This window comes from Myotis daubentonii, chromosome 3, assembly GCF_963259705.1.
Source record: "Myotis daubentonii chromosome 3, mMyoDau2.1, whole genome shotgun sequence".
Classification (NCBI taxonomy): Eukaryota; Metazoa; Chordata; class Mammalia; order Chiroptera; family Vespertilionidae; genus Myotis; species Myotis daubentonii.
This window is the reverse complement of record NC_081842.1, coordinates 58,669,058-58,681,438: the sequence shown is the minus strand read 5'-3', so window position 1 is coordinate 58,681,438 and position 12,381 is coordinate 58,669,058. Positions and strand designations below refer to the sequence as shown.

General features: G+C 40.5%; 2 protein-coding genes across 2 annotated transcripts in view; both read left to right on the top strand.

Annotated features, from left to right (window-relative positions):
• LOC132230337 (protein mono-ADP-ribosyltransferase PARP14-like) overlaps positions 1-7,422 on the top strand; it is a 157,323-nt gene extending 149,901 nt beyond the window's left edge. The window contains exons 15-17 of the mRNA XM_059687656.1: positions 900-1,033; positions 6,605-6,779; positions 7,118-7,422. Coding sequence (XP_059543639.1) covers positions 900-1,033; positions 6,605-6,779; positions 7,118-7,407 — 599 coding nt within the window. The 3' untranslated portion in view covers positions 7,408-7,422. The remainder of the gene's footprint in view (positions 1-899; positions 1,034-6,604; positions 6,780-7,117) is intronic.
• Positions 1-11,765, top strand: part of LOC132230338 (protein mono-ADP-ribosyltransferase PARP14-like) — a 249,519-nt gene extending 237,754 nt beyond the window's left edge. The window contains exon 18 of the mRNA XM_059687657.1: positions 11,207-11,765. The gene's annotated coding sequence lies outside the window, so the exon portion shown is untranslated. The remainder of the gene's footprint in view (positions 1-11,206) is intronic.
• The last annotated feature ends 616 nt before the right edge of the window (positions 11,766-12,381 follow it).

Here is a 12,381-nt window from a genome sequence, read left to right as displayed (position 1 = left end):
TCTGCCTCTGTGATTGGTACCCAGAGAGGCCCCAGAGCCTGCAGGGTCTCCCAGAAGTCACTGCTTCCTCTGCCCCGAAAATAAAGTTCCTAGACACACACAGGAAGCAGCCTCAGATTCTCTGACTGGATCTGCTTCTGCGAAGGGAATGCTTGTCTCATATAGAGGTGAGACAGACTTCCAACCACAGAAGTCCCCCACTGAAAACTAGTAAAAATTGCTTCTCTTTCAGTACCTTCTCTTCATCTTTTGAGAGATCAGTGTGAATGAATTCCTCACACCCTGAGCAACCCTGGGGCAATGAGAACTCAAGAATAAAATTTCATTTAGCAGAAGAGGAGATGGAGCTGCCCCCACAACCTGCCACAAAGCAAAACCCACCACCCACTCAACTCTTAAGGATGTTGTAAAGAATAACGAAAGAACAGATGTGGATGGCCTTGTGGTGGGAGCTCTAGGAAAAATCCATGCATTTGTGAACATAATAGCGACTATTTAAAACATCGCAGGGAATAATTGATTATTGAATTATGACAGATTGGAGACTGAGCAGAATATGCAGTGCAGTCACACTACACCAGCAGTTCTCATATCTGGGCATGAACAAAACTTGTGAAGATGTAGGGACACAGGTTCCATCCCTCAGAGATTTTGATTTGATTGGTGTGTGTGTGTGTGTGTGTGTGTTTTAATAAGCATTACAGTTGCTTCTGTGGTAGTCTGTGGTCTATGCTACAAAAAACATTCTCCTAAAAATATAAGAAATGCATTGAATACATTGAATCAGGGGCTTGTAAAAGAACACACATGCTATTCGGTTTTTTGAAGCATACCAGGGAGGGGGACTGTGTAGATGAGCTTTCCTGGGTACAAAGTGTCTTCAAATGTCTACTTTGCAGTTGAGAACCCTAGTCACTGGAGTGATATGAAGCAGCAGCGTGTCTGTCTGGTTGAGCTGCAGCCTGGCCAACCAGAATACAGCAAAGTGGCAGATGCCTTCAATCAGACCTGCTCACAATTCAAGATAGAGAAGGTAAGCATTCTGATGACATGGAGCTTCTTAATGGAGAAAATAAGGTGTATCATGTTCCTGGATAAATACATTTATATTTACTTCCTATCATATTTTTAACCGAGAATTATAATATTTCATGGTAATTAGATTTTAGTTTCTATATTTTACTCATCTCCCTATAATTCCTGAGACATTAATACTGAGATTTTTGAGTAATTTATTACAAGATAACAGATTGCAATATGATATTAGAATACTGAAGACATATATTTCTTTTGTGAAGCAAGCTAATAAAAATTCAAAGTATGGCTTCAAAGTTGAAGTTGATAAGAAGCAAACCACCACAGAGAGACCAGTGAAGGCTCCTCAGGGTTGGGTTATGTGCCTTTGTCCCAGTGTTCACAGGACAACAGTGCTTGCTTCCTTAATAAACTCACTAATCCTTTCACTGTTCATCTCATTTACTAGTATTTTGGCATCTCTTACTCTTAAAAATTAATTTTTCTATTTGAAATTTGTGTTCTTTCTTGACTGCTATGGCAAAAATACTTTGATGTTTTCTTCTTCATTAATAAATTCGTTATCACTGGAATCTGTTTCTCCTCCAAAGCTCTCATCCTAGCTTTACCCACAGGATTTATACTTTGGTCTTCTGCTCTGCACTTCACCAGGGAATGTTTTTACCCTTCATGGATGCAGCTATTATTTTAACGTTAATAGCCCCCAAATCAACATATCACCAACCTGGATCTTTGCCTCTAGCTCTAGAACATTTTCCCTGTGAACTAAAAATATCTTTACATGATTATCTGTCTGCTAAATCAATTTCCTAAAACTTAACTCATCATCTCTAAGTAATTATCTTCCCCTTCCTTCTCCTTTCTGACCTAAGTTCCACCACTCCCTGAGTAAAGCTAGAAATCTGTTTTTGGCCTAGTTTTATATATGTCTTCTTTTTTCCTGATTGATCACCCAAAGCTAGAGATTTTTGAGTTCTTTCTCTTCATCCATAATAATGAGTGTGCCAATAAGGTGTACAATTCCTGTCTTTGCAAATTTTCTTTTACTTTCTATTTGCATGGCCTCAACTGTTCTTTAAAGCTGGGGCCACGCCCCAAACACCAATGTGAGGGGATGCTCTGATGAACTCCAGCTGCTTCTCCCAAGAGAGTGAACCTGGGACAAGTGCATTTCTATGTTAAGTGACTGGAGAACACCAAAGTCTTAGCATTGCTCCAGACTGCAAAGGCCTAGTTCTCAGCCTGGCCTCCCTGTGCTGTGCAGCCAGACTACATTGCTATTTACTGCCCTGGCCTGGAATCCTGATTTCCTCCATTATGTCGTCATCCTTCTATTGCCAACTGAAGGGTGCCAGTGCCTTTTGGCCCCATTTGTGGTACTCGCTCCCATTCTGTCTATTCATGTAGTTAAGCACATAATAATTCAAAAAAGATTTAAAATGTCCTAAGAGATATATACTAGAGAGAAACCAAGATAGTGGCAAAGGAAAACACTGGCACTTGCATCCTCCTACAACCACATCAAAATTACAACTAAAATACAGAACAATCATCATTCAGAACCACCTGAAATCTGGCTGAATGGAAGTCATACATCTAGAGAATTAAAGAAGAAAGCACGTTGAGACTGGTAGGAAGGGTGAGGTGCAGAATGTGCTGGACTGATACCCACCTGTGGCATGTTTTTAATTGGGAGGGACATCTTGGTTGAGGAGGACTCCCATGAGGAACAAGAGGTCCCAGCCAAATACCAGGCCCCAAGCCCAGGGTTCCATTGCTGAGAGGAGAACTCCCATGACCTCTGTCCAGCTGTAAAAACCAGCGGGCATTGTGTCTGAGTGACACAGAGGCACTGGAATCCCAGGCAGGTGCTCTTAAAGGGCCCATGCATGGACTTAGACTCATTACTTCTGAGCTCTAGCGCTGGGGCAGCAGCATGAAAGGATCAAGGGACATAAGCGGACATAAATTGCCTTGCAGCAGGGAAAGCCATCTTCTCCCTCCTTTTGGTTATTGTGGGCATCCCTTACCCTTTTCCTTTTCAACTTCCTATAACTGTGTATTTAAGATAATAGCATATACTTGAGTTTTGTTTTTCTATTCATCCATTTGGACCGTTTTTATCTTTTATAAATATGTTTTTAATGATTTCAGAGAGAAGAAGAGAGAGGGAGAGAGGGACAGAAACATCAGTGATGAGAGAGAATCATTGATTGGCTGCCTCCTGCACATTCTCTACTAGGGATAGAGCCCGCAACCCAGGCATGTGCACTTACCAGAATCAAACCTCAACCTTCTGGTTCAAGGGTGGATGCTCAAGCATTGAGCCACTCTGGCCAGGTCAGTCTTTATCTTTTTATTGGAGTACTTAGTCTGTTTAGTGAATTTACTGATATGTTTGGGTTTAAACATGCCATATTAATTTTTTTCTTATGTACCACTTGTACTCTGCTCCTTTTCTCTCTTTTCCTACCTTATATTACATTAAGTATTTTTATCATTTCATTTTTATGCCCTATTAAGATGTTCATTATTTATCCTATTATAATCCTGTCATTGGTTACTTAGGGATTATTAAACTCTATTGCAAATTTCCCAAACAATGCAGTGAACTTTGAACACTTTAAACTCATTTATCCCTCTTGCCTCTTGTACTACTTTTACCTGTATTTTAATTCTATGTATATTTGAAACCCTATAAAACATTTTAATATTTTAATACAGTCATTGTATATTTACCCTTGTAGCTCACTGTCCTTCCATTTTTCTTGCATTTTCATGCCTACACCTTTGGGATCATTCTCCTTCTGGTTTTACTTTTCTTTCGGGTGTAGATCAGGTTGTGATGTTTCTAGTAGTCTAGTCTTTGTCTGAAAATGTCTTCATTTCACTTTCATTCTTTTGAAAGATATTTTTGCTGGGTGTAGAGTTCTGGGTGTCAGTTATTTTCTTTAAGCACTTTGAAGGTGTTATTCTATTATCTTCTGACTTTTCCCCCCACTCTGCACTGCCCTTCTATCTTGGAACTTGGTCCATCAAATCCTTGTTGCCTTCAAACAGCTATCCTCCCCACCCCCAAGCCCTTCTAATAGTTGTTGGCAAGAGCATTGGTCTGATACAAATAGTTTACTACAGCCAGAAGCCTGCTGCTACATAAACCTACTAAGTAAAGTTTTAAGATTTACTTGCAGTGTTCTTTTAACCTTATAATTTATCCCATTAGAAATATAGAATCAGATTACTGTTTTCAAAACTTTTTTTAAAAAATATATTTTATTGATTTTTCACAGAGAGGAAGGGAGAGAGATAGAGAGTTAGAAACATCGATGAGAGAGAAACATCGACCAGCTGCCTCCTGGGCAACCCAGGTACATGCCCTTGACCGGAATCGAACCTGGGACCTTTCAGTACGCAGGCCGATGCTCTATCAACTGAGCCAAACCGGTTTCGGCATCAAAACTTCTTGAAGTAATTGTTTTCTTTGTGTGGTTATTAAATTTTAGAAAGGTGGGTGCTAGCTTCTGCAGCACCTATACTAAGAAAAAGGTGAGGAACAAGAATGAAAAGACTTAGGAGTAAAAATTATTTCAAAACTCCAAGGGGAAATTTTTAAGGCTTTTGGAAGATGAGAAAAAAGAAAATTTAAGGTAAATAGAAACAAAATGGAAGTAGACAGTTTAAAGATTAGAAACTTAATTGTAGATTAAAAGAAAAATAAAATTTAAAATCACAAATCAGATTAACAGAGAGCATGATAATGCAGAGACTTTGAGCTAGAGGTCAAACTGTATCTTAATGAAAAAACAGGAATCCTAAAACTGAAAAAGCAAACAAACCAAGTGATGACAGGTAACAGTATTAGAACTGAGAGTCCTTTAGAATGGAAGAAGATTCTGGAAACTTTATGGAACTACCACTACCTATTGATTAGGGAAGTTCTGAGGCTGATCTGTAATCCAGGATTCAAGTTTTCACCACAGCCCTGGAACCACAAAGATGATGGTCAGTGCATGGCTATTTTGAAATGCAGATTGGTGCAGCCACTAAGGGAAATGGTGTGGAGGTGCCTCAAAAAATTAAAAATGGAATTGCCTTATGACCCAGTGATCCCACTTCTGGGAATATATGTAAAGAAACTAGAAACACTGGTTTGAAGGAATATATACGCACCCCTATATTCATTGCAGCAGTATTTACAATAGCCAAGATTTGGAAGCAGCCCAAGTGCTCATCCATAGAAGAGTGGATAAGAAAGTGGCAGTATATTTACACACTGGAATACATCTGTGGGCTGTAAAAAAGAAGGAAACCTTACCTTTTACACCAGCATGAATGAAACTAGAGGGGATTATACTAAGTGAAAAAAGTCAACGAAAGACAAATGCCATATGATTTCACTTACATGTGGAATCTAGTGAATAAAATAAACAAACAAAATAGAAACAGACATAGATACAGAGGAAAGACAGATAGCTGTTAGAGGAGAGGGTATTGGGGGACCTGGTGACAAAGGTGAAGGGATTAAGAAGTACAAATTGCTAGTTGCAGAATAGCCCCAGAGGTGTAGATTACAGTGTAGGGAATATAGTCCATAATATCGAGAAAAATGGGTATAGGACTAGGTGGGTACTTGACGCAGTTGGGGGACCACTCTGTAAAGTACATAATTTTTAACTACTTTGTTATACACCTGAAACTTGTAGAGAATGATATTGAATGTAAACTGTAATTGAAAAATAAATTAGAAAAGGAAAAGCATGGCCACTTTGGTCTACAGCCAGGCTCCCTGTCACCAAGATTCATGCTCAACTCTTTCAATTGGATGAGAGATTAATTTTCATGAACTAATTTCCTTCTTGCCTAGAAACTCCAGTGCTTCTCCCATAGTTAGACCTTAACTAGGTAAACCAATATCTTAAAAGGACTGAAGAGGAGAGAGGCTAATGGACAAAGAGGGATAGTCTGCAACAGGAGCAGTAATTACAGCAAAGTAAGAAGCAGGAGTTGAGCTGCCTTGGTTGTCCAAGATCCTAAATATTGCTTGCTGCATGTGGTGCATAAAAGATGTTAAAAATTAAAAAAACTTTCCCCCCAAGGCCTGATTTGTGAAGCACTGTATCTAAAAAGATTTCTGAATGCAGAGAGCTGCCATCTGGCATTGAATTTGCTGAATTTTTACTTATAAAAAATAGTGGTCATGCCCTGGCCAGTGGTGGCTTCATTGGTTGGAGTGCCATCTGGAACACCAAAAGGTTTTGGGTTTTATTCCTGATCAGGGCACATACTTAGGTTGTGGGTTTGAGTCTTCTTTGGGCACATATGGGAGGCAATAGATCAATGTTTCTCTTTCATATCAATGCCCTCCCACCCCTGTCTCTATCTCTATCTCTATCTCTATCTCTATCTCTATCTCTATCTCTATCTCTATCTCTGTCTTTTCCCCTTCCACTCTCTAAACATATCCTCAGTTGAAGATTAAAACGACAAAAAAGTAGTGATCATGTTTCATTTGCTGTATCTGCCACAGGCCCTTGGCACTGACAGAATGTTTTTCCTTATTGATTTGCAGATTGAGAGAATCCAGAATCCAAGTCTCTGGCAGTCCTACCAGACAAAGAAAAAAACCATGGATGACAAGAATGGCCATACACAAAATGAGCAGCTGCTCTTCCATGGGACAGATGCTGACTCCTTGCCACATGTCAATCAACATGGCTTTAACCGCAGTTATGCAGGAAAGAATGGTAAGGAAGTAAGTCCCGTGGCTGCTCCAAAGGAGGTGTCAGCCAAGAGGAGCCAAGCTGGCTCAGGGGTCCCGCGGATTGCATTGTGTTCCCTCATGGCTCATGGTCAGGGTGCAGCCAAAGTTTCAGGTCAGACTCACCATGTTTCCTCCCAAAGGGGCTGACTAGCCCTTTGAGGTGGAGGAATGATTTTTAAAAATCAAAAACACACTATTTTTTTTTTTAAAGAGGCTTTAGAGAGAACTGAACATTATATTAACATTATTTGACATATTGAGTCAATACATCAAATTACAGACAAATTGAAATTCTTAAAACTGTTGTTTTTCTTTTCACAGCGACGAACTATGGAAAGGGAACCTACTTTGCTGTCCATGCCAGTTATTCTGCCCGTGATACTTACTGCAGACCAGACGCAAATGGGAAAAAGCATATGTACTATGGGCGCGTGCTTACTGGATTGTACACACTTGGAAATCCTTCATTTCTTGAACCTCCTCCAAAAAATCCTCAAAATCCTCTTGACCTGTATGATACTGTCACAGATAATGTGAGCACTCCAAATTTATTTGTGGTATTTTATGACTACCAGGCTTACCCAGAGTACCTCATTACTTTTAAAAAATAACATTTTGGAGGGTTTAACCAAGATGGAGACATAGGCAAACACCTGAAATTACTGCCTCGCACAACCACTTCAAAACTACGACTAAAAGACAAAATGGACATTATCCAGAACCACGGGAAGGTTGGCTGAGTGGAAATTCCACAGCTAGAAGGAAAGAGAAAAGCACACTGAGACTTAGAGGAGGTGCGGAAGTAAAGTGCACGGGTATGGAGGCGCACGTGGAAAGGGCTGACAACTGAATACACGGCTGTCTTTTTCAATTGGGTGCGAGTCTCAAGCTCCAGACAGCTCTGAAATCCAGTTCCAGAATCATACAGGGAGAAACTGGACTGTCTGGCATCAGGCAGAACTCGAGGGCGGCTTTCTCTCAAAGGTGCTTGCAGTGATTACCAGGGGGACACTGAGACCCGGGGCCTCTTAGGTCAGGGCTGAGGATCAGCCATAGCTGTTTGCTCCACCCTGTTGATTCCCTGAGATCCCGCCCCAACCAAGCTGTGCATAGAGGCTTTTGTATATGAATGGTCTGGCCCTTTGCAATCTAAAATTACCTAACAAACTTCAGCTGGGTCAGAGAGACCCAGAACATCCAAAAGAAGGCTCAAGGCCCCACAGCAGCTTGCATTGCTTCACAACTGGGCCTCATCTAGGCACCTCCAAACCTCAAATAAATAAGAGGAATCTGCAGATCTCTTTGTAGCTCCTGCTGGGTAGCCTCAGGAAGAGGATAAATTAGCACCTCCTTAGAGATCCAAGAGCCAGTGTACCCAGTGTTCAGAGTGGGACTATCCAGATTACAACTCCTCAGATCCATAAGGGACACACTCAAAGGGCAGACTCAGTGAGCACCAAAGCGCCACTGAAGCAAGTCTTGCCCCATAAGGGTGTTTCCAGCACAGTTCTCCCACTGAAGACACAGCTGATTCTCACAGCCAATTGGCCTGGAGGTCAATTCCTCCCAGTGATACCTACAACAATCAAGGCTTAACTACAACAAGACTGTGCACACAGCCCACAAAGGGGTGCACCAAGAGTGTCCACCTCAGGTAATTGGGGAGGCTGAACCACTGGGCTCTATAGGACACCTATCACACAAAGCGAATCTATCAACACAGGGAAGCAGCCAAAATGCGGAGACAAAGAAACAGGTCACAAATGACAGAAATGGAGGAAAGCAAACTATTGGATATAGAGTTCAAAACCACGGTTATAAGGTTTTTCAACAAGTTTCCAGAAACCACCAATAAATTTAGTGAGATCCTCGATATATCTTGTGAGACCCTTGAGGATATGAAAAAGGACCAACTAGAAATTAACCATATACTGACTGAAATAAAGAATAATATACAGAGATCCAACAGCAGACTAGAGGATCACAAGAATCAAGTCAAAGATTTGAAATACAAAGAAGCAAAAAACACCCAACTGGAAAAGCAAAATGAAAAAAGAATCCAAAAATATGAAGATAGTGTAAGGAGCCTCTGGGATAACTTCAAGCGTACCAACATCTGAATTATGGAGATTCCAGAAGAAGAGAGAGCAAGATATTGAAAACCTATTTGAAGAAATAATGACAGAAAACTTTCCCTACCTGATGAAAGCAATAGACTTACAAGTCCAGGAAACGCCGAGAACCCCAAACAAAAAGAATCCAAAGAGGACCACACCAAGACACATCATAAATAAAATGCCAAGAGCAAAAGACAAAGAGAGACTCTTAAAAGCAGCAAGAGAAAGAAAGTCAGTTACCTACAAGGGAGTACCCAAAGGACTGTCAGCTGATTTATCAATAGAAACTATGCAGGCCAGAAGGGAGTGGCAAGAAATATTTAAAGTGATGAATAGCAAGAACCTACAGTCAAAATTACTTTACCCAGCAAAGCTATCATTCAGAATTGAAGGTCAGATAAAGAGCTTCACAGATAAGAAAAAGCTAAAGGAGTTCATCACCACCAAACCAGTATTATATGAAATGCTGAAAGGTATTCTTTAAGAAGAGGAAGAAGAAGAAAAACATAAAGATAAAAATTATGAACAACAAATACACATCTATCAACAAGTGAATCTAAAAATCAAGTGAATAAAAAAATCTGATGAACAGAATAAACTGGTGCATATAATAGAATCAGGGGCATAGAAAGGGAGTGGACTGACAATTCTCAAGGGAGGGAGGAAGGGGTGTAGGGGTGCGGGAAGAGACTGGAAAAAATAGTACACCTATGGATGAGGACAGTGTGGGGCGGGGGGGGGGGGGTGTTGGGTAAGGGCAGAGGGTAGGGTGGGAACTGGGTGGAGGGGAGCTATGAGGGGAAAAAAAGAGGAACAACTGTAATAATCTGAACAATAAAGATTTAATTTTAAAAAATTAGGGTTGGCACGCAGAAGAATTTTGAGTCAGAGATTTTGCTGGTTTTGGCATGCACTCACAAAATGGTTGCCCACCCCTGTCCTAGTCTTTCACTTGAACTCATGGTTAACTTTTTACTTCAACAAAATAATAATTTGAACTTTAAAATAATATCAGTGCCAAATATCTCACTCAGTTCTTTAGTTGCCAGAAAATGAGGTGTTCTTCAAAAGTAAATTTCCTTAAAATCTAAAACTTACACTGTTTTAACTTGAAAACTTAAAAATATGATTTTTATTAGGAACATTTATAATTATATTTAAACATCTCTGATTTCTCAAACATATTTAAAAATATGTTAAACATAAAAAATAACATTTTGGTATCCTTCACAGAAGACATTATTTATCTAATTACTTTTCAACATTTTTCAACTCATGGCACACATAAACAATTACTAAAATTCTGTGACACACACAAAAATATATTTTTTGCCGATATGACAGAAAAAAACCAATGGTATGGTTTTGATTCATTCACAGCTATTGTGCTGGCTCTTCTCACTAAAAATATATATAGTTTTTTGTCTCAGAGAGAAAGGCAGAGGGAGAGAGAGAAACATCAATGATGAGAGAGAATCATTGATCGGCTGCCTCCTGCACACCCCACACTGGGGATTGAACCTGTAACCTGGGCATGTGCTTAGACCAGGAATTGAACCGTGACCTCCTGGTTCATAGGTTGATGCTCAACCATTGAGCCACGCCTGTTTGGTGGCTGTTGTCATTTTTTTACTTGACAATCTAACAGAAACGAGGTCAGTGTCCCTGACTAGTCAGATATTGCATGTTCTAAAAACTTTTGTGGCACACCAGTTCAAAATTGCTAATCTATACTATGTACAACAAGTTTTAGATTTTTTTCTCTTATTCTAAGATCAAAGGATCCTTGTCACTGAAATCAGACTTTCTTCAGCTTCTCTTTCATAACTGCAGCGACCTATTCTTGAAATCAATAAATTTGAGAATTTAAATTAGATTAATTTAGTTACATCTGTGTGTCCACAACCACAGACATCAAATCTGTAAAGAAAAAAACAGGTGTATATTTCTAGGAAAGAAGGGAAAGCCTTAATCTTAAATGCTGAGGGCATGGCTATGCAATTTTAGCTGCCAGTAAAGGGGATGCCAAATTACTGTGGGAAGCACAACATACTGAGTGGACTGCAGTCTTTCCTGGGGGCAGAGATGGTGTCTTATTCATTTTATTTTATCCCTGGACTGAGGCCTGCATCTGAAGCCCAATGGATTTTCCAGAAATGTTTCATGAACCAATTAAGAATGAAAAGGTCCCTCCAGCCGGTTTGACTAGTGGATAGAGCGTCAGCCTGCAGACCAAAGGGACAAGATGTGCACCAATAAAAAGGTGCACATTCTAGTCAAGGTTTGATTCAAGTCAAGGGCATGTACCTCGGTTGCAGGCTCCTCCCTGGCCCAGGCCCTGGTTGGGTGAGAATTAACAAAAAAACAAACAACTAAACAAAAAGACTGAAAACGTCTAGTCAGTCTTATCCAAATAGGAATCATTTCTTCTACATCCTTGACTTATTGTCATGTTGCCTTAAATCAAACGGATTCTGTCATAGGGAACTTCGTTTTTCATGAGCCAGCCCATGACGGACTCCAGTTGGGGCCCTGGGACTGCAGTGCAGCTGGGCTCTGCACAGCCCAGGGCTGTGGTCTGCCTTGTCGCGTAGATGAATCGTGTCCCCTGGACTTGTGCAGCACAGCAGCCCAGGCCCCAGTTGGTCCTTTTAATGTTGAATCCGAATCTGCCTTCTTATAACTTTTCATTGGTGCACATTTGGTCCCAGTGGAAACGGTAGGATAATGCCTGCTACATTTTTAGTGTGAAACTCTCTGTTATGTTAAGATGAAATGAAGATTTCATCTTAGATTATTAAATGGCATATTTTCTTTGGCAGCCTAGCTTTTGATGATTTAAATCAAATACACATACCAAAGGAATGAAATATAATTTGCTAACTGTTGGAAGGTAAAGGAATGTTTCTTTCTTAACTTTTCCCTAGGTATATTTCAGGCTCAAACACTGCTTATTGAGCACTTAGCTTGTACCAGACAGTATAATAAATGCTTTCATATACAGTGCTAATTGTATTCCCAAACAATCCTGTGAGGTAAGAATTATATCCCCATTTTAAAGCTGAGGAAACTGATGCTCAGAGTGTAAGCAGCTTCCTTGCCTGAGGTTGGTCACCTAGGTAACGGCCCTCAGAGCCAGCAGAATCAGGTCCTGTGTCATCAAGCCTCTGTTCTTCTCATGACAGAACATGGCCTCTAGATGAATGTTACGAATCTAGGAACATCTCAGCTAATCTGCGAACCACTTTTATATTTCTTCCACTCTTTCCTTCTGGCTCTGGTTTCTACCCTAGTTTTCATTTGAAGCTCTGCAGGCTGAGGTCAGAGCTGATGCTTATGCAAAGCCTGTGCAGGTGGTGCACTCCGACACCAGGGGGTCGCTCTTCACTGGCCACAGGAAACAGCACCTGCCCTTCAAGTTGAGGTAGGTGGCTGAGAGGGCCACAGTGGCTGCTTCATTAACATAGA